The sequence below is a fragment of the Ixodes scapularis genome, unplaced genomic scaffold (genome assembly GCF_016920785.2).
Source record: "Ixodes scapularis isolate PalLabHiFi unplaced genomic scaffold, ASM1692078v2 PGA_scaffold0__279_contigs__length_252992795, whole genome shotgun sequence".
NCBI lineage: Eukaryota > Metazoa > Arthropoda > Arachnida > Ixodida > Ixodidae > Ixodes > Ixodes scapularis.
The window spans coordinates 126,381,413-126,409,270 of NW_024609835.1; the positions used below are offsets into that span (position 1 = coordinate 126,381,413).

Below are 27,858 nucleotides of genomic sequence, written 5' to 3' on the forward strand. Positions count from 1 at the left end.
CCCCGCCCATGTAGGCATTCTTGGTGTTACGAGCACAACAACCTAAGAACTTCCGGTTTTCGCCGGACAATTCCTTTGAGCAAATCCTCTCGTGAAAGACAAAAAAGGGAAGAGACGGGTGTTTGGCAACAAAGTCTATAAACACAAACAAAGTCTCTCGCACAAGATGGCCTATGAATCATCACAATCTTTGTCAGTGGTCAATGCGCAAACGGTGGTGATTGCACAGTCACCCCCCCCCCCCCCCCCCCCCCCCCCCCCCCCCCCCGAAAACAGCTTGAAAAAACGAACCATCAGCTGCAGAACCTCATGAAGTTTGCCTATTACATTTTCAAGTCAGAAATACCTTGCACGACGTCCAACTGGCCGGATTTGGTGACAACAGCTGCGTCTGCCGATGAATTTCAAAATCTTGCCAGGGACATTCTTGCGAAACCCAAGAATGTCCATTTCTTGTCATCAACTACTGTTACAGGATTTTTAGCGGCCTTCAGAGAAGCTGCATCAGAAGACATACAAGAAAAGCTGAGCGGCAATCAACCTTATTCCGTATGTGTTAATGAATGTACAAATCTGAATGGTCCTGCAGTCCTCAGCATGTGTTTTCGCCATATTACTGCTCACAATGAAAACTTTAAAATTAAAGAAACATTCATTTCAGTAGTAAGCCATGAGTCGACAACAGCCAAGGACATAGAAAATGATCTCAATAGAGAGCTCAACAAGGTCGGGTTGAACGAGGAAACTATTTCAGCCGTTTTATTTGATGGGGGTGCCAATTTCAGTGGAAATATGAGCGGCGTGCAGGCGCGACTCAAAGAGCATGCACCAGACTTGCTTTTCGTACACTGTCGCAGCCACCTACTCCAGCTTGCTCTCGTTTACAGCTCCAGGCAAACCCCTTCCTTCAAAAGTCCTCAGTGCATTGAACAACATGTATAGCACCTTTAGAGGAAGCCACAAGAGGATATCTGTTTTGAAAGGCGCTCCAATAGCGGTCGATGGGCTATCCCACAAACTTGTGCAACCTGGGGAGACTCAATGGCTTTCTTATAATGGCAGTGTAAAGGTCATAATTCAGCATTATTCGTTTATCTGTATTGCACTGGAGCCTATCTACTCCGACGGTGAAGATCATTCTTCTGATGCTGGGAAACATCTCTTCCACTTCCGAAAAAATCAACAGTCTTTATCATTGCTTTGTTTGCTTTTCTAGCCCCGCTTGCTCGTTTGAAGAAATGCTTACAGACTTCGTGGGAAATCTCACCGAAGCCGCAACGCTAATCTGAGCAGTCATGTCATCGATTGGAGACGTCAGCACGGAAAGTCTCAAGTTTGAGGCAGAACTCGTGCAAGGAGCACAGAGAAATAAAGTGCAAATGGAGGATGACGACGAGGCCGGTGGAAAAGACCATAAAGACTAGCTTTATCGTACAAAAAAAAAAAATTGTAAACAACATGCAGAAAAGGTTTTCTTTCTGATGAGTTTCAAAAGCTGGCAAGATTTCACGAAATTTTCTTATCAAGAGAAGTAAATACAGATTTCAGAAAAATATTGGAGATGTGCGGGACGAGCAAAGAGGATATGGTCAGCGAATATAAGATCTATCGAAGATACTCCTGCGACCTGGCTTCCCAGAAACAATGTTTGCCGACACTTGAGTGCGGAGTCGAGAGGAAATCCAAGTTTCCCGCCCCGTCTGCTGCAGCAAGAAAGTCTTGCTTCTTCCTGTTGGAACTGCTGGTGTAGAGAGAACGTTCTCAACCATGAACAAGATCCTCGCCAACTCCTGCCCATGTAGATGCGTTAATGAAAGTTTTCATGGAAGGCCCCAACGTTCCCAACATTAGGGACACCACGGATGGGAGACAAACAAATACTGTCAGTTTATCTACAAATTCTAATTATATCTGTACAAAAAAAAACACGTGCCTCGTAAAGGTTTCTTTTTGCACTAGGGTTGCATTAGATGCTTTTTATGTTTTGTATATCTACATGCGACCATTGCGAGACCTATATTTCGTGCAATACCACAACAAAGGCAGGTCAAAAGAACCATGACAGAGCAGTACTGGGAGGAGAACATCCGGTGTAGAGGACTGCGATGTGTGGCGATCATGAGCAAGTTATGTAAAAACTGTATATAAAACACTGTTTATAAATATTCTGTTACAATCTTCTAGACTTTCCAACACCAGCTGTAAAGAAGATAATTTTTTTTTTTTTTAAATTTCACCGGCGCAGCTTAAATTTTTCGCCATGCCAAAAATATCGACCCGAGGCTTGACTTGTGGCTCGCCAAAAATAATGCAGCTCCCCCCTCCTCCCCTCCCCCTCCCCCCCCCCCTCCCCCCTCCCCTCCCCCTCCCCCCCCCCCCCCCCCCCCCAAGATATTTAGGACCTTTAGTGTGTTTATAGGTACAGTAAATGTATATGTATAAAGTATACAAAAAATTAATAAGTCCAAAAATACTGTCACGACGAAACTAACCACTGGATGCGTTTCGAAAACATATAATAAATATAAGTAACCATATATTTTTTTTCGTCCTCTCAGGAGCAACAAACTCTTGATATTTAGATTTCGGTTGAGTTCAATGAACAAGGTTTTCAATTATACAGCCTACATATATTAGTACCCTAACGTAATAACAATTCCCCTCCTCCCCCCCAAGAAAACATTTCCGAGAACCCTCAAAGTTGAAATCCTGGATAAACTCCCAAAGGCAAGGTTCGGACACTGGCATTCACAGCCAGGAATGTTTCCTGGGGGAGAGGGAGGGGCGATCTGAAACCCCATAAGTTCAGAGTAGCTATGCCCCTGGCCCCTTGGGTCTGCAGATGGGAGGAGACACAACCTTATTGCGATAATTTTTCAGAAAATAAACGCCAGTTTATTTACAATACAAACCTCAAAAAGAACATTGCCGCACTGTGAAGGGAGTGCGTTGACATTCCCTTGGTTAGTGCCAGAGGACGCGCGTGTGGTGTCCGCCTTGAATGAGAGGGTGGTATCCGGACGTGGGGCCGGAAGTGTTGCCGGCAAAGGAGGAAGAGTCGGCTGCATGCTTGTCTCCCTGGATCACGCACCCGTCGCCCTGCAGTGCGGCGATGCACTTCCAGATGCCCATGTAGTTCGCTGGTGGAGGAACAGTCATTTGCTCTGTCAGCACGTTATCTCTCGATTCAATGCTCCTTTTATTACGCCTTAGCAAATATACAACCACACCTGCAAAGAAAACAAACTTCATGAAGGGCCATCAAACTTTCACCGCTGAACATTTAGTGGGACTTCACCGCTGATGCCGAACTGGAACACATGGCGCCGTGCTTCGGCCGTCTTAACACTGGCACACAAACTGCTCTTGGACTCGCACAGAAGGGTGCACCGATAATGTGGTGACATTGCGAATGTCCCCACACTTTCAACCACAAAGTCTCTTTGTATGCAAAATAAAAAAGGAATACAAGTCCCGTACTAGTGACACCGTTGCAGTGGCGTAGGCAGGGGGGTGGTTTGGGGGCTCAAAACCCCCCCCCTCCCCAAAACCATAACTTTTTTTTGTTAGTAAAGGAAGACAAATATTGAATGATTACCGAATTGTTCCAGCCAATTGGGGGGGGTTGGGGACAGCTATGTCTCCGCACTCGTGAATTGTACAGTACACAAGACCAATGCCCCCCCACCCTCCCCCCTGGTCATGGAAACCATAACCCCCCTCTCCCACGAAAGTAATTCCTGGCTAAGCCTCTGTATCGTTGTAATATCTAATTACAATGAATGACTCAGCACGCGGTAGCATGCGTGCTCAACGCATATGGGGCAAGGATGTTTGTTGACCCAACTGCTCGTATGGCAAAAGGAAACAAGCTGAACACAATGCCAGGGGTAATTAGTACACTATAACAAATAAACTAATCACTGCTTGTAACAACAACTACTAGAAATCGAATCTGAAAATAAGTATTTCTTTTGGTATTTCTTCCAGTTATACTAGAGGAAGCAACACATATTCATGTCGTTTAACATCTGAGACTGTGGTGCAGAAAAGACAAAAAATCATGAGTCATTCCACTCTGTGGAGGTGGATGACCAGCGAAGCTGTTCAGCACAGGGACTCAAACCGAAAAATATAACGTTTCGGTTACGGTTTCCTGTTGATATCGGTATCGTTTCTGTTTTCACGGTTTTACTTTGTACGGTTTCGGTACACCAATGACACATTCCTGAAAACCTTTTTTTTTTGGTTTCTCCAATAATTTGTTTAGCTGAAATGCAGGACAGCCATTTTTATTAAACGGTTTGAAGTAGTTGCAGATATCCAACAACGGGACATTCACAATAATGAGAACTCAAAACGTCTTAGTACTTCTAATCGGTCAAAAGTTGCACACGTTTCTAGCTCCAACACTTGTTCACTACATCTATTTGCATTACATACTAGTTTGATACCCAAGCATCCACGTTACCCCCGCTACACGAGGATCATCGCACTTTATATAATAAAAATATAAATACACATCGCTACTTCGTTGTTCGGCAACATTTGTAAACAACCCTCAGAATGTTCCCACTGGGTGCTGGAAGAACCATTCACACCTTCTCGTCGCCATAGTTTATTGCAACCTAAGAGATGCCGAAGAGGCTTCGCCCACACTGAAGGAAGGAGCAGAACTTTATATAGCGCTCCACTAGTAAAATACTACTAAGTGGAATAAAGTAATAAAATTGAGAGCTGGGCTAGTTGATGAAAGCCAAACATTATGTAAATGCAATAGCACGAAACAAGGAAGACTAAGGAGAGGAACAATCAACACAGAAAGCTCTAAAAATATGTCCTGTGTTGTTTGTTCCTTTCCCTAGTCTTGGTTGTTGTGCGCTGTTACACCTACGTCATGTTTGCTATTTCAAAGCAAATGCATGTAGTTATAGAAGCGCGCATTTCTCGCTGCAACTAGGGATATCACAATCTTTCGTCGAGCCAGATTTTTACGTCGAACCTCAAGGTTCGCCTTTTGTTTTCCGCCAGCTCTGCCTGATGATCAATTTAGCTCGTTTCTTCATACTGGCTAGTGCAGGTAGAGAACATCGGCGGTTTTGAAAGAAACAAATTGGACGGACATCTTAGAATCCTAACTTATTAGTTAATACCCTGAAGGCGACACTTACTGAATACATGTAGCGTTTGTAGGAGTGTGGCTGATTTAGAAATATAAACTTTTCATTAAAAGCTCGATTAATGATTCCAACCAAGCATTCTTAATCCCAAATCTAGATTCAACTGAAATATATTACCAGATGCACCACTCAGTGACGGAAACTCTGTCAAATGGCCACAACATTTCAAGATCCCTCCTCAAGGTCATTCTCGAGAAAAACTAATATTTTTTATTTTTCAGTTAATATCGGTTAATATCAATTACCGGTAAATAATTTACGATTACATTTAGGGTTACGGTTTTTATAAACTTCAAATAACAATTTCGTTCCGGTTACGGTTACTGAAAAAGTTTTGTTCCTAAACGGTTTTCGGTTTCGGTTACAGTTACGGTTTAAGTCCCTGGTTGAGCACACGACACAAACATGACACAGAATTTTGAACAAAGGCATGAACACATTTATTGTTTTGATCGGTGGTCATCATGACGAAAGGTACGCACAAACATTTACCGTATTGTTGTCTTGATCGGTGGTCATTATTTCGTGTGGACGACTACCGCCCCGAGGAACTGGAGGAAACTAGACACGCGCGACGGGACTGCCATGCCTGGAGAGTGGATGGAAAGGAAACTAGGCACGCAAGCGGCTTGGAACAACGACAAAGAGAAGGTGGTGCGAGCGCAGACATGGCCGACATGGGTCGCACAGCGGCAAATCTTTGAGGGAGCTTTATTATATACTTGAAAGTCTACTGATATTAAAAATGTTGCCTATTGATAACTAATCTACTGAACAGACCTATTGCTAAATTACCCAAGCATCAAGGAGAGTGCAGCGAATAATGCTCCACTTGCCGGCGTCTGCAGCAGTAACTGTTCTAAAGCAAAAGCCTAGAACAAATGGCATCTTGAATGTACATTCGTCAATGCTTTATTTTGGATATTTACTTCGAATCTTTTATACGGGAGGTGTGCGCATGCGGCGCAGGCATCTGCAGCAGTAACTGTTCTAAAGCAAAAGCCTAAAACATGGCATCTTGCATGTGCGTTCGTCAACGCTTTATTTTGGTTATTTACTTTGAATCTTTTACATGGGGAAGGCATGGCCGCGCAGCGCCGGCATCTGCAGCAGTAACTGCTCTAAAGCAAACGCCTAAAACAAATGGCATTTTGCTTGTGCATTCGTCAACGCTTCATTTTGGTTATTTATTTTGAATCTTTTATATGAAGAAGGCGTGCGCGTGCGACGGTGCAAGCATAGAGTTTTTGTTGACGCAAATGAAGAATCCACAGAACCCTAGCCATAAACAGCTTTGCTGTAAAAACTTTTAGGCGAAACAACAAATACAAAAAGAAACGTCTGAATATTTTTAATTTTTTTTTTTTTTAAGTATGTTTGCACAGTTACTTTTAACCACCTTCTATGCAGAGATCTCCCTTTATTGAAAGCACTTTCAAATACAAAGAACATACATACAGTGTAGACCGCATATAACGTTTGTCGCGGGAGTCGCGAAAATCCGCACTGTAAGCGGTACCGCGCTATAACCAAAACATAAATTTTTTAGGCCAAATTGCATGCCATCAGACAACTTACATTTGGAAAAGAATTTATTTTATGTTAGATGAAAAATAAAGCTTAGTTTGAGGAAAGTCTTTATTTCACCAGACTAGTACACTTCTCTCTCAAGTGTGTCACACATTTTGAAAGAAATTAGCGACTTTTGCCTGGCGCAGCCTTTTAACAGCGTCGCGGGTTGCGGACGGACGTTGCGAGCGTTGAGGATTGCTAACCCTAATCACTTTTCTCCGGCGATGAAAACGAGTGAAAATTCACATCCTTTATACGGTATGCGCCAGTAATACCTTCAACTTTAGCACAGGCGTGAAATGTTCCAAATAAGAAATCCAAGCGATGTTCGAAAACACAAATGCTTAGAAAGCACCACTGCAGTCGAAGTAAACAAACACGACGACACGGGCGTTTCTGCAGTCTTGAGAGTGCCGCCACAACATCGCCGCACAAGTAGGTGGATCTTCCCTTCTAGTACACACAACGAAAATTCACAGTCCAGGATAGCGCTTTTACGCGGAACGATGGGCTTCTACCACGCCGTCTACATCGACTATCAAAACCGACGCCATGTTTGCGGATAGAAGCAGCCAGCCGGCCGGCCCGCGACCGGCATGCAACGCGCGCAAACACTTCTCCTCGACCTGCGATTGGTCTGTCGTTGCGGTTGTTTCCAACATTTCCAACGCAGCGAAGGGACGCACGCACGTGAACGACACGTGCGTGCATCCCTCCGTCGCTATGGCAACTGAAGCCTCTCTTCGCTTCTCCCCGCTTCTTCAAGCAACCTCCTTGCCCCGCGAGTGCCACTTGCGGCTCGCGCCGTTATCTAGTGTCGCACAGGGAAGCGTGCTCTCTGCGTCGGTCAGTCGGCGCGGTCGCCGGGTTGTTCCGAAAACCGCACTATAACCGGTATTTCCCTTCGCTCGCCTGCATTTTAAGCGGTATGTAATTACATGGAGTTCTATGGGAGGCGAACCGGTGGTTTAAAAAAGCCGCGTTATACCCGGTCCTGCAGTATAAGCGGTTACGTTGTAAGTGGTCTATACTGTATCCACAAGAGAACAAACGGTCCAACCCACAATACCATCGTTGTCAACCACCTTCTACACAAAGATTTCTTTTGTTGAAAGCATTTTCAAAAACACATAACATACAGACTTACAAGAGACCACACGGTCATACCCCCAATACAATGCCCTTATCATCAAGGACGACAGGAGGGGGTTCCAGGACCTACATCTGGGTGACCTCAGGAACAGGGCGACTGCTGTGCTTTGTATCCTAACCTGAGGTACAAAGCGCTGTGTCTGTTCCTTCAACTAAAAGCTTCTCCCTTTTCTGCACCACAGTCTCCGGTGTAAAACAACATGATTAGCTAACACCAGCTTGCCCATGCACTTACAGTCTTAACACATATTGCCTCTTCCTCTAGCTAGCATACAAAAGTTACTTTCTCTCTGAATAGAAGCAGGGTGGAGGAACAAAAGGGTCATGTAGATGCACAACCCCCCTAGTCGGAATTGCCGAAACAAGAAACGAGCAAAGTTCTCTATTCCAGTGGTCAATTCATTAAATAGCCACGTTTTCTACTGTTTTCATTCAGACTTTTGCCGAAATTGCTTAAATTTTGTAAACTTCCTCATTGTGACCATACCAAAAACATGAAGTTAAATTTGTTGGCTAGAGTGGCTCTGCATTGGCTGTATAGAACTAACAATTGTGGTGCCTAGAGGAGCACGAAGTCTGTTCACTTCTGGTAAGGAGCCAGCAGCCATGCCGGTGAATGCTTTTCGCCATTTTTTCTATTTGTTTGCACGTAAGCGATCTTTCATTAGTGTCACGCTTGATGTTGGAATGCATAAGCACGGCCAAGTAGCTTCGCCAGCGACAGAACTCAATGAAAGCAATTGGGGAAATATTTGGGCTGCACAAACTCACGCTTGCTTCGTCTTTTTTCGTTCGGCATCTGTGGGAACCTATTTGGCTGCCAATGAACTGACTTCTCGAGTACCGTTTTAACTTTGAATAAAGACTGGTTAATATAAAAACTGAATACCAGTCAATGCTCCCTTATGTTGCTGACCGCTCCAGCAAGCACAGTAGATCACAACGCAAGAGAACTTGAGTGAGCTGGAAAATACTGCCTTCGTACAAAGAAAGACGTGGGGCAAAGCGTCCCAGCCTGAATGCCGGCGAGAGTTTGAGCCGGAAGTATGTTGCACGAAACCACCCTATGTGCCCAGAAACCGAAAGCCCGCAAGGACGTCAGAACGCAGAGCTCTGATTGGAATGATCAGTGGGTAGATTTAAAGCTAGCCCTTTGTCTCCACTGCACTCGTCGAACGCATTAGGACGTGGAACACTGGCGACCAGCGTTTGGCTCTTGCGTTCCAACGCGTTTGACGAGAGCAGTGGAGACAAAGGCAGCTGGCTTTAGGTCTACCCACTAATCATTCCAATCAGAGCTCCACATTCTTACGTCCTCGTGAGCTCTAGTCTCGTCCTCCCTCTGTTTCTCGATGCATAGACCAACCTGCGGCTCTGGCATAACGCTGCTGCCGCGGTGCTGCCGTCGGCACGGTGCATGCACGGCCGCTTTGCCTCGTGCAAATCTAGTTTCTGCGCAAGCGCAGTGCTCGCGCCTACCCTAGGAAAACGTGGGCTCGTTCGTAAACAGTGCACTGATGTATAGCGACTTTTGTACCCGTCTCCCCGAGGTGTATGGGGGAACCAGAGGGTCACCTTTCCAGAGCCGGACACAGCCGTCGTCGCCGGAGGACGCCAGGATGGTGCCCAGTATGTTCCAGCTCACCCTCCACACCTGAGAGTTGTGGTCCTCGAACTGGCCCACCAGCTTGGTCTCAAACTTGGCCGCAGTCCCTTCCTGCAGCTGAGACAGGGTCGACTCTGGCCTGCAATAGACACATTCAACTCTAATCGTCTCTGGGTCCCCCGCTCCAAATCGCCGCTTAGGCACTGGGAAGTGGCAGACAAAAAAGAAATTAGTTTTTCCTTTTTTTTTTCTTTTTTTACAGTAAAGGAGCACCTACAGCAGACCTTAACTATAGTCAGCAGCAAAGCGAGAATGGTAGGGGGCTAGAGTGTGTCTTTCGAACGCCCGACCTCGTTGCCTTCTGCCGTGCTGTGGCTACACGACGCGCGCGCTCGAGGCTCACGAGATGTTGAAGCGTTGTCGAGGGCAGGAACCTGGCACTGGAGGAGAGTCAACTGACACTCCTCCCTGCTGTTCTCATTCTGTTAGTGACTACAGGGGCCCTAATCTACATGGCGGGACCACGAGACCGGGACGTCACTGCCTGCTGTGATTGGTCAGCACCATGCTGCAGACCAATCGCAGCAGGCGGTAATGTCCCGGTTTCTTGGTCCCACCGTGTAGATTAGGGTCCCAGGAGGTTACCTTTATCAGGGTTTCCTCTGATCAGAAACCTGCTCGAGACCAACTAAACCGGTTCACTTTGAAGGAGGGGCTATGCAGCGCAACGTCTGTATGGAACAATATTTTTTGTGGTGGAGACAGACATTCCGTAAAATTCCCTGTGTGCGAGTTGCTGTCTCGTACAAACGGCCTAAAGACTGATGGGCAGTTCGGCGGAAGCAGAGGTGACATACACAGAGCTCATGTGCCCTTTTGTGTTAGGTTCCAGATAGTATATCTCGGGTTCTCAAAACGCAAACAGTTCATAACCAGGAGTGGCCCAATGCCTATGGTGTTTCACACCTAAACTAAGGTTACCTTTCTTTTTTTTGAGCTGCTGGAGCTTGCGAAGTTTTTGCACATTAGTCAGCCAAGCCAAGCAATAAAACCTGTTTTGTCATACACGCAAGAAACATTACATTTTTGCATAATAACTACTATAGTCACTCAAACATAGGTGGGCATTATTATCTGCCACTGCTCTTTAAGATTAGAAATGGACTGATAATCGTGACCAAATATGTATTTAGCGACCTATAATACTGAGCAAAAATTTCAACCTCCTTGAGCTAACTGAGATATTCCCCTTCCCCCTTGTGAGGTGCCTCCCTGACAATACCAATGCAAACCAGTAAAGCTTGATGCAAGACTAGTGGTGCAAAGCGGTGAAGCTTGGCAAGAGCAGCACAGTGCGAATGTTGTGGCTTGGAGGCATGTGGTTCACCGTTCTAAAGTTTGGACGATGATGTGGTCAGCGTGACTGACAACTAGGTATGTTTTAGCTGGGGTGACTAGGCGTGCACCGAACTAAATGAATTTCCTTCCTTTTCACTTTTTTCAAAAAACAAGATAAACCTACCGTAGAATACCGTGCATCCGTGCATTCCACACTAAGCGCCCATACCCAAATTTGTAAGATCTGAGAAAATATGCATAATACATTGATATGTAAAATACTGTAAAATACTGAGCAATTGCCCACTTAGAATACCGAGATAACCTTGAAACACTGGAGGACAGGTGCTCGCTAGGGATGACAGCAAAGATAAAGAGGGGCACATGACAGGGTGGGCTTACCACTGTGTTCCGGCGTGTTCATAGTGGTGGCTGACGCAGAGGAACGTATCGGTTAGTTGGGTGGGGTAACAAGTCTAGGGTGGGTGCTTCATATGTCCTTCGCTTATTCTTCTAACATTAAAAAAGTAGGAGATGGGCCCCTATCATGACATGGGGACATGCTTCATATTTTATGCTAGGGTATTGTTTCATAATTTTTTAAGCACGCCTGTTTTTTGTTTTTTTTTAAATAACCATTTATAAAAAAGAAGTTGGGGCTCCAGTTCACGTTGTGAAGGTGGCTGGCCAGCAAAGCTGTGGTAACACCTGCAACGATTGCCCACAGCACTATACCAAATGACCGACAAACCTTTCGTCCCTCTTTTTGGCCATTGATAGGCGATCATGTTAGCAAGGGCACTGCTGAATATTACTTTTATACCTATTTATTTTCCCTTTTTTTGTTAGTGTGATGAAAATGTATATTTTTCAATTACATAATGGCATTTTGAAACATTTTCTACAAGTGTATCACAATCACTTGTGCGAATCTGCTTGGGACATAATTTGCAGTGTGGTTTTATATTGTCATATACTTTTGAATGAAGATCGGTGTATTTTGCTGTACCACAGTGTTTAACCTGCTAAAACTTTAATGAGGTTGCAGTATTGAATAAGAAAATAAATAAGATGCACTGCACCAAAACTTTTTATACACGGTGTTTCACATAAGAGTGACAAAAATTCGTAAAATTAGTGTATTCGACGTAAAACGATAATTTTCTCGGAACCGCATTACTCGAGGTGGCGGACGTCAGAAACTGCACAATACTTACTAGTAATTAGTTTGCTAATCAACTAAAGTGACTAACTCTTTCATTAGTATAAATAGACATATGGTTCTAATTAGAAACTTGCTGAGCATCAACGAAAACCCCTAAATTAGTCATTTTGACAAAGTCTTTGGGCGCATGAGAAGCATGGTAGTCACTAAAGTTAACCCTCGTGGAGCAGGTGTACAAGGCTGAAGGTTGCGGTAAGGCACCCGCACAATTTTTTTGCTCTCTTATGAGAGCCCCAGCCTTCTACCTGCTCCACGAGTGGTAACTTTAACGCACCACTATGCTCCTCACGTGCGCTAAGTCTTTCTGAAAATTACTAATTTAGTGGTTTTCAATGATGCTCAGCAAGTTTCTAATTGGAACCATATGTCTATCTTCACTAATTAAAAAGTTGATTAGTAATTTTTAGTTAATTAGTAAGTATTGTGCATTTCCTGACGTCGTTACCATGAGTAATGCGGTCCCGACAAAATTGTCCTTTTACTTCGAATACACCAATTTTAGGAATTTTTGTCACTCTTACGTGAAATACCCTGTATGAAAGGCTTGTGATGTCACTCCCCAGATCGCAAGCTGCCATTGCCGCGGCAGCTTCTGTAACGGTAATATTTACCGGGAAACGTATGCGGTGAGCGCTACGTGCTTCACATTGTTATCAGGAGTGCCTTATCATCAATTATGTGGTTCGGATGCTTGTTTTGTGCTTGCTCTTTATTGAAACGAATGCTCTGCTGTATGTTGCATGCAAGGTATGCACTTTTCGCTTCAATCGCTGAAGGATTTGTTTTCGTGAGGACACCGACACAAAAAAATCCCACCTGCGAGTCATTTACAGCTTTGCGGAAAAAAAATGGAACTGAGACCTTGATCATTTGTTCTCTTCATTCTGGTGTCAAAGATACAGCAACAGCAATGAGAACATTGATCTAATTAATAGAAAACATCTCCAGCATAAACATTAAATTTCGAGAGCTCACGCATCACACCAACAAAGAGCAAGATATTCGGCGTAAACACACAGAAGGTGATACGCTCAAGGTACCCCTTTGCCTTCTGCTGCAAAGCAGCGATGTCCTGCATATCTTCGGGTACGGCTGCAAATAATTGCGGTGTTGGCACCGCGTTTAAAGCACCTCAATTTGTTGCATTATGATTGTGCGAGGTAGCCCTCCAAAATGAAACTTCGTTGGCAGCCCTTCAGGTAGAACGGGTACTCCGGCGTTTTTCATTAGCTACCCAAGCTAATTACATTTTCCGAATTTCCGGGCTTTATTCATCTTGGCACGCTATTTAATATCTCTAAATTCAAAACAATATGAGAAACGGCAAATGAAGGTGAGACTTTTGAGTGTGTTTGTCGTTACCTACAGTCTCGGGGTTTTTGAATCATGTTTTGAATCATGAACCAGCTCGTTTGCGCCCTAACATTTATTTCGAAACCAACGTTCAAACTTCCCTGTGCTTTCCAATGTGTAACGTCACACGTTGGAAAACCAGTGGGTTGACCAGACAGTCTAAAAAAAACAAAATATGTCTCATGTTTTGTTCGTGCTGCTGAGCGAGTGTGGGAGTGAGCTTCGACAGTATTCATTTTACACCTTCAAACTTCTCCTAATCCATTTGGGAACAAGTTCTAGTGCCTAAATTGTGAACCTATACCCACACCTGTCGTCTTTTTCTCAGTGTTGCCAGCAGACTTTCAGTTTGAAAAAGCAACGAGAACCATTTGAAAATTGAATAGTGCCACAAAAAACATTATTTCAACCTCTATTATTTGGGTTCCTAGTTCAGCCGTGTCTATTGGTGCGTTTAACAAATTTTAAAGTGAATCAGCGAGCATAAGAAAAGAATGATCAGTTCTGTGTGAATCTACAGTATAGTCACAACAGCACATTGACAGACCCTAATGTAACCTTAAACCGACATATAAGCCCAACATTTCCTCGCTGCCGAGGCAAGCATAGCTTGGCGCTCCGCTTTTTCCTGCCGCGGTCAGCACCTTATTACGAGAATCCATCACCCGAGTCTGCTCTTCCAAGATTGCCGTCACATTCATCTGTCAATCAAACCGTTGTATGCAGAATTGCGTTTTATGGGAAACGCAGCTGCTGCTGCTGACTCCAGTCTTAGCCTTCCAGTCATTGTTTTGCGTTGCGAATGAACTGGGCATGTGTCGTGAGTGATGTCACGAAATCACATAACTCTGATGTTACGTGACTGGCGTCATGCAAAGCGACGTCATGCAACAGATGCCCTAAAATGCTCTACATCATCATTTCGAAAGGGAGTAAAGAGCCCATAACATCTATTGACGCAGAAAACTGCCGAAGCTTCTCTTCAAACGCGAACGTAAAGTCCGCTTTGGCGTCCCCTTTGATCGGTCCGGCGCCCGTCCCCCCCCGAGTGGCCGGACTGGCGGGGCACTCACTGGAGGGGCTTGAGGGAGACGATGCGCACATCTTTGGAGGCGATGCCCAACAGGAAGAAGGAGCGGCCCAGGCTGGGGGCGAAAGCCAGGTCGTGGACGGGCTCCACCACCGTGACCACACTCTCCACCCGGGTCCAGCGCCGGCTGCCCTCGCAGTACTCGTACACGTGCACCTTGCCCAGCGAAGACGAGCCCGGGTCGTCGCTGCCCACCGCCAGCATAGGTGGCTGGTTGCGGTTGCTGCGGAGGAAGGCGCCAGGCGAGTCACGCACCATTCCGTCGGGCTTCTCCTAAGGCGGCTATGGACCATTCCCCTTGGGTGAGAGGAGAGAGGGAAAGGGAGCGGCGACGTTCGGGCATTTTCGGCGGTACGGCCCACTGAAACTGCCCAAGCGTTGAGAATGGCTGGTTTTTTGCTTACTGTCGTGATCGGCTGCATGCACTTTCCCTCTTTTACCCCGCAGGATCCAGTGAGCGGGCGATTTGTCGTCTGCTACCGGGATTCAGTGCATGCCCTTTCCGTTTTAGGTATGAGGTATATGCATGACCAGAATCCGTCAAAATGCCCGTATGTATGCAGACAGCGCTGCAGTAGAACAAAATAGGGCCGTCCAGAAAGCCTTTAATGGAACGGTCTACACTCACTGACAGGATGGGAAAAGCAGGGAAGTCTTTCACTTATCCCCCCCCTTCCAGCATCAAGTTTCTACTTTCGATAGTGCTTTGGCACTTTGTGAGCCTCGAGCGCATATGCGCATCCATGGCACGGCGGAGGGCAGCGAGTGCACGGCGCTGGAGTGCTGGGGTCTGACAGAAATGCCCTGCCGTTCTGATCCTGTCGGCGACTATGGCTGAATTAAATGCAGTGCAAAGGAGCTTTCCTAATGGCCCTAGAAAGAAGCAGTAAAGAAAGACATTGTGTCACAAAGTCTCGCTTGGTTGTCAGAAACGCAGTTTCTCAAGAGGGTGCCACATTTGGGCTATGATAGGAAATTAAGCATACTTGTTTAGTAAGGTACGTTGTTGGGCTAGTGTGTTCATCTTAGTAAAACATAAAATAGCGCAACAGAAACAAGGACCTGTCCTGTTTATTTCTTGTCCTTGTTTCTGTTGCGCTATTTTATGTCATACTTGTTTTGCACACTCCCATCTCAATCATCCGCTTTTCTGTCACTGTGACAGCTGATGAGAGAAGTGCGTAAAGGAATGACTTCCACATTATTGTTTCGAGGCTCTGAAACTGCTTGTAACTATACCCAGTATTTATTTTATCTCATAATCACCGCTACTACCGCTGTACTACAAGAAATATGAATAATAATAATATGCCCTCATTGTGATGCAGATTAATTTATTCCCTGTGGAGATATATCGAACAGAATTTTCATCCTCCTTTCGAGGTCTCCGAGAGTAAACACTCGAGAGGAGCAGACAGGTAAACTCTACAAACCAAACAAAATGAAATGAAAATCAGAAAACCATTGAAAAACAGAATATGTCTGGAACAAAACTCGGGTCTCTTGAAAGCTGGACAGATCTGTAAGCACCAAAACTGTCCCGGAATGTCATACTACTATGATTTACGTCTAGCTACTATCAGCAACGAAATGGAAGGTATCCAATAAAAAGCCAACATTTTAGGGCATACGTTATGTGCTCCGTGTGTTACAGAAACCCTCTCACTGTTTGCTCTGCCATAACTGCTTGCATGTATCCATGTTTGTCTCTCGAGAGACTCAGTACCATCAGTGAGAGTCAAGAGATCCCATGGAATATATCAAAGGCATTCTTTTGCTGACTTTCCGAGGGATCTAAGGGTAAAGACACAGGACTTGCAAAAGGATACTGATAAACAAAAATGTTAATCATATTCAAGAGAAACATAACAGGCTTCCATTAATAGGGCCTCTTCTATGGTTGCGAAAACTTCTTATAATGTGCTTTTATATGAGGGTGAAGATTAACCTGAAAGCATCTGCATCACATTAACACCATCAAATACTAAGCATATGCTCATGTTACCGTACCGTAAGTGCACAGCCCCTACTTTTGAATCATTTTACACATTAGCAAAAGACATATCAAGTGCCTATCCGAGCAAACTGCTGAGTCCGGCGAGCTAACTGAGATGCTTCCCCACATGAGGTGCTGCTCCGTGCACAGCGGTGTGAAGTGGAGCAGTTTTATGTGCGCGCACCAGTGCGAAGCAGGGAAGTTTTACGCAAGTACACCTGTGTAGATCAGTGAAGCTTTATGCATATGCATCGGCACAAAGCGGTGAAGCGCGATACTTGACAAGAACGGCGTGGCTGCTTTAAAATGATGGGTTCTGCCAGATTCTTATACCGTTCTGTCGCATCAAAGAAAGTTCAAGCAAGGGCCTACTCTATCATGTGCCCCTTCTGCTTTTCCACCTCTGGACCCAACATCCAAATTTTTTTCGTGAATATCTTCAACTTTTAGGTGCAAACTTGCTCAATATCTTACAATAGGGTTAGACATGTCAAGATTTTGTGCTATTGCATTTTGACATTAGCACATGCAGCATTATTTGTAGCAACATACTACATTCAAGACACAAATCAGGAAAGTAAAGTCATCCATGAGCCACAGGGAACGACAATTTATGGCACTAACGAGCAATACTGAATCCCACAACCAGAGAGCTGAATGAGGGGCCCTCTCCCCATCCACCCTTGCCCCTTTCGCTCACAAGGAGTGGTTCCAGGAGATGCAGCTGAGGGGCATCCTGCAGTTGATGTCGCTCTGCAGAGACCACTGGCTGAGGTTCATGACGTCGGGGGCCTCGTAGACGCGCACCATGCCGTCCGCAGAGCAGGTGGCCAGCTGCAGCCCCAGCTGCTTGGGTGCAAACTTGACATCCGTCACCGACGTCCGGCTGTCCACCAGGCTCGTGCGCTTGATCCAGTGAGACTGGCCACGCTCCCCCCCATTCAAGCCCTTGCCGGCCACTGCAAGGTGTCTCTGGGTGAGTCTCAAGGCCACAGCATGTTGTCAGAAGAACATGGGTCACGCTCGCAACATGAATAATCTGGTCAATCGGTTGCTTTGTCTGGCATCTTCTGAACTACTCAAGTGATCGGAATGAAATTTGCAGGGGAGATTTAACTTCAGATGTAGGTGTACTGTGCAAGCTTTCAGCTCTCTAGGACAACTTTACATACCTGCATAAGAAGATGTGCCACTCTTCGTTAAGAAATCTATGGTATGCAAATGAAGCTATTAAGCACCAATTTAACTGCTTGAGTATAAAGTGGGGATGTGGGACTTTGGGCTATCTAGTTTTTATAACTCAAATGTAAATATTTCAGGAAGAGTGATTACCTCAAAATATGAGATGCATATCTGTCCTATGTCAATTTTTGAAAACATAGTATTTTCTCAAACAAAATAAGGTAGATAGCCCGATTTCCCAGTAAATTTCAGATCAGAAACATCTTGATTGTGGTATCAGAATAATTTTACCTTTGAACAAAAGATTCCTTCGTACGACATTTGCAGCAAAAAGTCGAACTGAGAAAAATGCATTCAAACATTGAACTCCTTTACTTTGTTACTGCCTCACATTGTGTCGAAAATATTTTATATCAACATAGCTATTTGGCACATGGTTATGAAATTTAGTGAAAGGGTGTATAATTAGTTTCTAAAACCGAAAGCCTCAAAATTGAAAAATGACTTTTTTCAAAACATTTTGAAACTCACGTAGGAAGCCCCCGCTGAAGGTGGGATAACTGAAGTTCCTCCTTCCCGACGTTCCCACCTTGTCAGCGACTACCTGGCTACAAGACACTGCATGATACTTTGCAGGCTCTATTGAGGTCTATATTCCATTTGACACTAAGTGTGTGCTGGAATACCTTCAGGCAGGTTTACACAATGTTGACTGAGCAAGTTTCATACGGTGCCTTCGTGTTGATGCCAGACTGAGTCTCGCACTATACAGACACAGTGAATAGAAGCCTGGGAGCATCGTAACTCTGTGATTGTTTTGTGTCTCCGAGTGTGGAGTGCAATCATTGCAGTGCCGAAGAGCTGACACAGCAGACGAAAGGAATTGCCCCCAATCTTTCCAAGATGGCTAGAACTCCTTCCATAAAGCTACATGGAAAAGAAGCATTGTGGGAGAAAACAATACTAAGTCGTGGAATCCACTTCAGGTAGGAAGCTTCTGGAGGCGACACGACACTACCAGAGGCGAAGCCAGGGCAGACTTCTGGTTTGGAGGGACACGCCCCCAACAATGGCCCAAAACAAACAAAACCACGCTACTGGACGGAAAGGACAGCCGGTTTGGCACCAGCAGCTGCTTTGGTCACCCTTGGGGGCATTCCCATTCACCATGAGCTGTACTTCTGGCTTTACTTGGGATTTGCTCATTTGGCTGGCTTGAGCCGGCATGTCACTTCCTCCTCTTCCTACCTCCATGTGTTCAGCTTTCAAAGTATTTACCAAAAAATACTGAAAATTTCTCACCAAATCTTTTTCTAAGATTTGTTTTTTAGCAAAAATATTGAATAACAAATGCCAGACTATCAAATAAAAAGAACAATTTCAATTAAAATCAAACTGAAAAAACAATACACAGAAAAGCGAGAGGGATGATCTGAATTTGTAGTGCTGTATGGCTTTTTCAAAAGATCTAGATAAATTGGGCATGAAGTATATGCATGACCCAGGCAGACTTTTACAGCGAAGCTGTCTATGGCTAGGTTCTGGCAGATCATCTCCGGGGTCAGACCGAGCATAGACCAACAATTTTGTACAGTTAATGCTGCAGACGCAGGCGTCGCACGCACGCCTTCCCGTATAAAAGATTTAAAGTAAATAACCAAAATAAAGCGTAGACAATCGCGCTTGCAGAAGCCATTTGTTTTACGTTTTTGCTTTAGAACAGTTACTACTGCAGACGCCGGTGCTGCACGTGCACGCCTTCCCCGTATAAAATATTCTAAGTAAATAATGAAAATAAAGCGTTGACGAACCCACTTGCAGATGCCATTTGGTTTAGGCTTTTGCTTTAGAACAGTTAATGCTGGAGACGCCAGCGCGGCACGCGCGCGCCTTTCTTACACGTGGTGTTTCTCCCCCCCTGACATTGCGCAATGCCGCGCGTTCTTCGGCGGCCACCTGCCGAAGATCATGCCACTGTCCTTATCAGTTGGACTTCACACTTCACATGGGTCGCACCCGTGTTGTACGTTCTGGAGAAGAGCAGCGGGAGTTCGAGAAGCGTCGGCGCACCCAGAAGCAAGAATAAGCACGCCACTAACGTAAAACCGCCGTTGCCGCTGCTCCCAGCCTGACATGGCATATCCCACCAGAGCACCGGCTTCGCTGGACTTCCCCCTTTGCGGGGTGCAAGGGTCTCAATTTTCTTGAGAGGCTGCTCTTCTTCTTAGAATCACATAGCCACTTTTTAGTATTCCGAGATAACCCTCATTTCTGACATCTATGGTCTTTCTTCTTCATGGTTTGTCTAAGGGAAATTCTTCCAAAACAATGTCGAAGTGCGTGCTTATAACATCAAGATTAATGCCATCTTTGATTCGATAGATGAGATACGACACAAAATTTTCAAGCGGTTGTTTGTGTACAGACAGAGGTTAGTTGATAAATGGCACTTAGCCATGTGGCGTAAACACATAGATTTAAGCTCTTTCTGACTGAAGCTTTCACAGAATTTCGATTTATACAAATATTTCTTTGTTAATGATGTCTTCGTTATATGGGACATTACAAGTGATAAATACAAACATTTCTACACTACACGCGGCAATGACACCCTCAGGACCTTAGAGAGTATGTTTTCTGAGTACATGCAGCAGCGGTGTAGTCGGGGGGAGGGGGGGGGGGGGAGTAAAACAGCCTCCCACCCCCCCAAAATCCAACTGACCTCGTAATATACAACTGCATTTTGACCCCCCCACCAAAGTCATAGACATCCCAAACACCTCAACCCATCCCCGAAAAAAAAAAAAAAAAAAAAAAAAAAAGTCCTGCTATGCCATTGCCATGTAGCATGTTCTAGATGACGTTGTCAATGTCATAATTGACAAATGTCAGGGGTAACAAATGTCATAGGTGACCAAAAAAATAAGAAAATGTACTATCAGGAAAGAACTCGAATGGCGAAACACGTGGCCTTCGGTACATGCAGTGCTACCCAAAGACTAAATTAAAAATAGCGCTAAGACAATAGCAGATGAAGAAGTGAACAGGACAGGTGCTAGCTGTCCTGTCCACTTCTTTTTTTTTTTTTTTGATGCCCACATTTGAATTTTGATACCCAAAGACTCCCAGGAACTGCTAAAATTGTAAAGTGGAGAGAGGGGCTGTAAGGTAGTATGAACAACCCAGGCCACATAACTGGCAGCCCCCTGTCCACTCTGCAGTTTTATCAGTTTTAGGAGACCCTAGGTTAAAGTGACCATATTCCCCACATTTTTTTTATTATTTCGTATATGCTGTGTGCATTTCCTTTCTTTGCAATTTGCATACTGTTTGGCATGTGCATCTAATGCATATGGTTGAAATATCAATCTTTAGTATTAATGTATTTATCTTTGTAAATACTATGTCCATAGCACTGTTTACCTGTCATACGCAAATTAACCTTCAGCATTAGCATCTTCTCTGCCAAGCACATCTTGTCTGTTGACCAAAAAAGGCACCCTCTCACTGGTGCGATCCTTTCGTTTAACCGTGTCTTTCATCTATTCGCGGTTCGGGGTAGCCAAAGCGGGACAAACCATTGTCCCACAAGTCCACTGGTGGGACAGAGGGACCACACCCGGAAAATCCGGACCTGTCCTGCCTAAATTGGGACGTCTGGTAATTTTACCCTAGGTAGCGCAGCATGCAACACGCTCTGCCGTTTGTGTTTCATTCGTTCCCTATAGTACATGTGCATCCCAGCTGTTAAGTGTCGTGGCTGTATGGTAACACATCCACACCTGGCAATATGTCCAATGACTATAAAGCTCTATGCCAGAGAACCACCCAACAGGACGTCTGACATTTTTAGACATAGGTCCTGTTTTTCCTAAAGGGCCAAAGCAAAAAAATTAATGCAGCTTGTACAGTGATGGAAGAGGCATTTTTTCTTTTGTAGCACGTTTTATAGCAGGCAAAATATTAGTTTCGAGCAGATGACAACATCTGTTAGCACACCTGAAATTGAAAAAAAGTGGCTGCATTGCTAGATGAGCTTATCTTTAATAATGATTGAGGGTTCCTCTTTGATACCGAAGAATATTACATATTATATTTTGTAATAAGAATAAATAGGATGCAAAAGAAACATATAGCCTTCTTTTTTTTTTTTGTCAGAGAAGCTTCCATTTGCAATGGGTATTAAAAATTGTTAAAAAATGAAGCCTAGCACTACACTTCAATTAAAAAAAGCCACTACACAGAAGAAAAAAAAAAATTTGCAGAAAACATTGATTTTGAAAAATGCCATACTTGCATCCACCAACATCTAGAGAGTATTCTCAGAAAGTTTATATGTTTACACTGCATAGTTATTTTTTTGTAAATTATTTTCAGTCCAGCAATGCTAAAGAAAAGGTAAAGGTATCAGAACTTTGAACGCGTTTTCTCCATTCCACATTTTGACATAAGTTTCACTTTAGGAAAACTATCGTTTGGTAACGGGACAAAAAGAAAGGCTCACTCATTGTTTTTCCTAACTGGAATTTAATGGCAATGCAACTGCGGCTTTGTTTCTTTATTCTGTGGATGTCTTTCATAAAAATTTTAAGATTTTGTCGGCAACATAAAAGACAAAAAATGTATTTAATTTTTCAGCGCAATGTTAACATAAAACAAATTACTTTTTGGAAATGTTGTTTTTACAGTTGCACCTTCCAGGCACTCTGCTGCATATCTAGCGGAAAAAAAAATGTTGGGCATTTTATTTAAAAGACGGTGAGAGTGCAGGCGAGCTGGTGGTAGCTAATCATGTCGTATTACACCTGAGACTGCGGTGGAAGAAATCGGAAGAACTTTCAGTAGAAGGAACAGACACAGAGAACGTCTCAAACTCAGCTAACTGGTTTATTTCTCAAACAGCCTTTAAGTACCCACGGAACTTTTTCCCAACCACACTCTACAGATAAACTCCTTTGTTGCAGACATTTCAAACCGGATGGATACAAAAGATACAAAACAACCCACACATGGGACGAGGACTTAACAATGGGACACTGCGGATCATCGCAGTGACCTTGACAGAGATATGTCCCGAATTATCCTAACAGTCGCGTCAAAGCGCACAAAAAAAAAAAAAAAAAAAAAAAACACACACAGGTGGTCTCTAAACCGTGGCAACGCACCCAGACAAAAAAAAAAAAAAAACCACAACTAACATGTCGTATTACACCTGAGACTGCGGTGGAAGAAATCGGAAGAACTTTCAGTAGAAGGAACAGACACAGAGAACGTCTCAAAAAGACGTTCTCTGTGTCTGTTCCTTCTACTGAAAGTTCTTCCGATTTCTTCCACCGCAGTCTCAGGTGTAATACGACATGATTAGCTACCACCAGCTCGCCTGCACTCTCACCGTCTTTTCACAACTAACACTTTTTTTTTTTTTTTTCCCCCCCTTTTTTCCCCTTTCCTATCTTTGGGAAAACACACCCAAGTGATCTCAAAATCGCGATCACAAGCACATTTAAAAAAAAAAAAATAAATAAAAAAAAAATTTTTAGATGTATATACACATATACATTGTCTCTCCCCCACCTTCTTCTCGTAAACCAAATGCGTTCGTTCAAAGTCTGAGAAACTTTTTGGAGTTGCGTCCAAGTTGCATCGATGCTTGGCTTTTGCAGTTTCCGATAGAACTTATTCTTATTGTTTCTTTAACGACCCTCTTAATGTCATTTCGCTCTTTATGCAGAACTTCTGTCTCTGACCAATGCGCATTACAATTATTACATTCCTCTATGTGCTTTGCTATTTCGGAGTTCGGCGCATGCGTGCGTACATTTCTCTGGTGTTCTCTGTTCCTTTTACTGAAAGTTCTTCCGATTTCTTCCACCGCAGTCTCAGGTGTAATACGACATGATTGGCATTTTATTTGTTTTTTTAATCAATGTCAGTGTGTTACTAATAAAAACGACCATAATTTATTTCACAACTCACGTACACAGACGAAACTTTGCACTGCATTCTGCCTCGTAACAGTCAGTATATCCTGTAAATTTTGGTCCTATTAAGCCAAAGGTTCAAAAGTTGGCCCCGTCCCCCTTTTACATTCGGTAGTTTATTTTTAGCATGTGAATATAATTCTTGCAAAACGCCAACAAACAATAGCATACCCGCTAAAATGTCTATCAATAAAAATATGCCCACTTACAGTTTTACGAACCTACCAAACTTGATATTCTAATATAATAAACTGCAAAAACAATCATCTACAAATAATATGAAAACCTACAGTTTTGCTTTAAAAGTGACACTGCGCTTTAGTGGCGTACCAGAGTTACAGTAGTTCAATGTGCATGCCGTAAAACTACCGTAAAATACCGGGCAAGCGTCCACTCAAACTTTGGAGATAATCGCAAAAAAATGGGGGATGGGCGCTTGTCCGGTCATCAATTTTACATATAAATGTACTGTGCATATTTTCTCAGATCTCACAAATTTGGTAATGGGCGCTTAATGTGGAATGTTCGGATGCATGGTATTCTACAGTAATGCTACGAGCTAATGGGATTCATCAAACAGTGTCAAAAGTGCCATCTCATGGCATTTGTCGTCTTTCCGTACATGCTCTTTCACTGGCTAAACCAATCTTTTCTTTCCCCTTCTTTTTGCATGTTTCTTCTCCCACGCTATTATTTTTTGCACTCACTTTTACATGCCAATAGCACCCCACCCTTGGCACAGCAAATGACTAGTGACTTGCACTTTTAGTTTGTGTGTCCATTCCTTTGACTGTGCTCTGACCCAAGATGAAACAAACTATACATTGAGTAGGGACGTTGTGAAATACATATTTGGGCCATTTTCCTTTCCTTTTACTTCTCTCAATATTAGAACCAATCAAAAATAAAAATTTTGTTTTTGTTTTAAGCCTATTTTGGCACATGCCTGCTGCAATTCTTAGCAAAAATGGTATTTATGATGCAAGAAGTAGCAGACTTTCATTCATGGCACAATTTGGCACAAATGGTGCAGTGCTTCCATCACTGCTTGTATTTTTTATATTGTTTAGCTTGTCACGAGTGAGAGAAAACATGCCACCCTCCCCCGAAATACTGCAACTCCGCCGTATAATCGCAATAAAAAAAACAAATATTTTCCGATCTGCGGTTGTGTGTGGCGGTCACGGGAACCATAATGCTGCGTCATGGGGAGTACTCAAGTTTTCGTGGCACAATGTAAAAAAAAAAAAAACATTCCCTTTCCACTGCTACACTCTCTGCCATCTCTGCATCAAACAGACCTTTGTCTTGATTGATTGCCGCAAGCTTTGCCGATGCTATGTGGGAACAGTGATCTACTGTAGCCGAACTGGACCTCGAAGAAAAGCTGACAATCATGGAGGGAGTGCTGGGGCCCTGAAGACAACCCAACGAAAACCCATATAATATCCCCTGTGACGTCAGTCTAAAAGACGGCGCGGGAGTTGAGGGGCTTGCCGAACTTCGATTTGTTTCATATTTTTTTTTTTGAGTAAGAAAAAGTTTTTTTTTTTTTTTTTGTTGTTTTTTATTCTATAGGAGACAGACTAATTCCTGCAATTCATTGGCCAAAGTTCAAAAATCGTCACACCCTCTTTAAAGCTGCTCAATTGTATATTGGTCAGAAAAGTTTGCAGAATCTCAGAAGGCTCTAATCTTGCACCGAAATATCACTTTTAACAGTTATTTCTTTTACAATAATATAATCGGGCATTGATCACTTTCTTCCAAGCTCTAAACCAAACCACATTTGGTTTGTTTCTCTCCAACGATTGCAGCTTACCCAGTTCCTCCCACACGGTAGCCATACGGTCATAGGAGCACGTTGCCAGGACTTGCCCGAACTCCGGATGTGCCCAAGTCACTTTCCAAACAGAACCACTGTGGGTCTGTAAAGCAAAGGATCATCAGTACACTGTCCATCCAGTTCAGTAAATAAGCACGTGCAAACAAGCTAAAATAAGCTCCAGCCCATTGCTTTGAATATTATGCTATAGGTATCCCTCAATAAGGTTTCGAGTGACCTATTTATGGCAAGATACACACAGCAATCCTAACCTTTGCCAATACACAAGCTCCCCACATGCTGGTGTTTATTTGCAGTATGCAAAAGCTAGGCGCAGCTTGCTTATTGTGCCTGCTTACAGTGCAAGTGGCTGCATGAAAAACTGACCAGACAGCAGCTCCCAAACTTCTCAGCACCAGCACTACCAACAAGGGTAACATAGACCATGGTACTATTACTGTTCGGCGATTTCAATATCAAGAGAACCAACCTTCCAGCTAGCAGAGCAGTGCCAGTCTCCATCCTCTCCGCGGTCCCACACCTTCAACAAAAAGAAAGATGGCATTTACTCTTTTCCTTCCTCAAAGTTCTCGATGCATACATTCAGTACATAGGTCCAAGTACTTTTTGTTGACCTACTACTAGCAAAAGCATGAGAACTACTCTATGAAGCGCACAGAATATCTTTGTTTAAGCAAATTCACAGCGTTAAATTTTGTAAGTACATTAAGCATAAGAAGAGACTGAACAGTTAACTGCAGGTAATTATAGGCTTCAAATTCCAGTTGGATATGCTGTAAAAAAACAAAGGTAGCTTCTCTGTAAAAAAAAGACAATTTATTGAGCAACATGCATCTTCAACATCTCAGGGGTTTTAGAGAAGCTATAAATGTGTTGTATCTTTGAACTCGGAGTCCGAAGATGATCAGGCCTGTACTAATGGCAATTCAAACAACTTATTCCCACTACGAAACCAGACAGACGGCACAGTCAGCACGCGGCACAAGGGACGTCTGCTTGCAAACTCTTCCAACTTGAACTGCAAGTCATGTAGTGTCTCTTGAAGGTCATGCTCATGCTTTGCTTCACACCAGGCCAGGCTCATGTGGAAGGAAGGATCCTCGTAGAACAGGGGCAGCTCGTATTCGGTCAGGCAGGTATCGACCTCGACCACGAGCCTTTTGAGCTGCTCCACCCCTCTGTGAACTTTCAGACCTAAAAACGTTCGGGTCTTTTCTTCGTTCGTGTACACCTCCAGGGAGCCCAAAAAGATGCTAAAATGGCAAACCGGAGCAAACTTTACGCGCAGGGCGTCAACGATTGGCTGGATCCAGTGATGACGCAATTTAACAGTACGTGACAAGCTCACGTGACACAAATTCGGATCCTGGGGATTGAGGTAGGGGCAATCCGAACACACGGTCGAAATGAGCTGTCCCAGCTCGGGCTGGGTGGATCCCGAAACGAATGCGTACGACGCCCATACTCCAGGCTCATGGGCGAACGTCCGGACTCTCCCGTTATGTTGATCTCTGTCGTCTTGCCAGGCGAAAGGGTCGGTTCGATCTTTGAACAGGCTCAGCACTTCGGGAGGCACGGGAAGAGTCGACCTATGCTTATCTTGCCTCTGAGGCGCGCTACTTCGAGAACCGTTGTCCAGTCTCGAGGACTTCGGCTTGGGGGAACCGCTGTCATCGCTTTCTGAGTCGCTCTCGTCGGAGGACGCGTACTCCGACAGTAACGATAGGCTGCTCATCGCACGCACGGATAGTCGCGGAAAAAATGCGTAGCGAAGTGCCGTACAAAGATCCGTCCAACTCTCGGATGTGCAAACCGGCTCTCGTACACCGGACGCAAGTTCCAGAATAGTCTCACAAAATGTTACACACCTTCACGGTTTGGTCACTCGAGCACGTCGCGAGTCGCTTGCCGTAGAAATCGTACGCGACGTCATGGACGAGGTCATTGTGATCCGCTGCTATGCTCCGTGCAATAAACATGTTGACGCTACTGTTGGAGTAACAATCAAGGAAATCGCACTGATGGAGGACCACCTCGTGTGTCGCTGAAGCTCAATGCTCAAAAATTAGCAAGCCGTTACGCGCGGCTTCAAATACTTCAAATGCGCGGCGCCATTTTCTCAAGCTAGCTGGGACCCCAGGCGCCCCAGGTGCCCCAGGCCAAGCCCCAGGCACACCAGAATCCAAATTAATACCAGAACTGCGTAAAAATAAAAAAAAACAACAACATAGGCTGTAAATATAAAAGACCACAATCTTAGACAAAAAAGTGCTATAAAAATGTAGCTCACAGTCAGAAAGTAGCAAGCAAGTTAAACGCAGCGCCACTCCTCTCTCT

At 44.2% G+C, this 27,858-nt stretch overlaps 2 protein-coding genes across 2 annotated transcripts; both read right to left on the reverse strand.

Annotated features, from left to right (window-relative positions):
* Positions 1 to 2,872: 2,872 nt before the first annotated feature.
* On the reverse strand, positions 2,873 to 27,858 carry LOC8035644 (nucleoporin SEH1). Its single transcript, XM_002411440.5, has 7 exons — positions 27,390 to 27,858; positions 25,991 to 26,041; positions 25,498 to 25,603; positions 17,213 to 17,471; positions 14,500 to 14,739; positions 9,480 to 9,649; positions 2,873 to 3,140 (listed from the first exon to the last, which is right to left on the reverse strand). The coding sequence occupies exons 1-7, from the start codon at positions 27,498 to 27,500 to the stop codon at positions 2,965 to 2,967; spliced, it is 1,113 nt and encodes a 370-aa protein (XP_002411485.3). The 5' UTR covers positions 27,501 to 27,858; the 3' UTR covers positions 2,873 to 2,964.
* On the reverse strand, positions 26,316 to 27,391 carry LOC115331236 (U6 snRNA phosphodiesterase). Its single transcript, XM_029993318.4, has one exon. It carries the CDS (start codon positions 27,254 to 27,256, stop codon positions 26,426 to 26,428), a length of 831 nt encoding a protein of 276 aa, XP_029849178.2. The 5' UTR covers positions 27,257 to 27,391; the 3' UTR covers positions 26,316 to 26,425.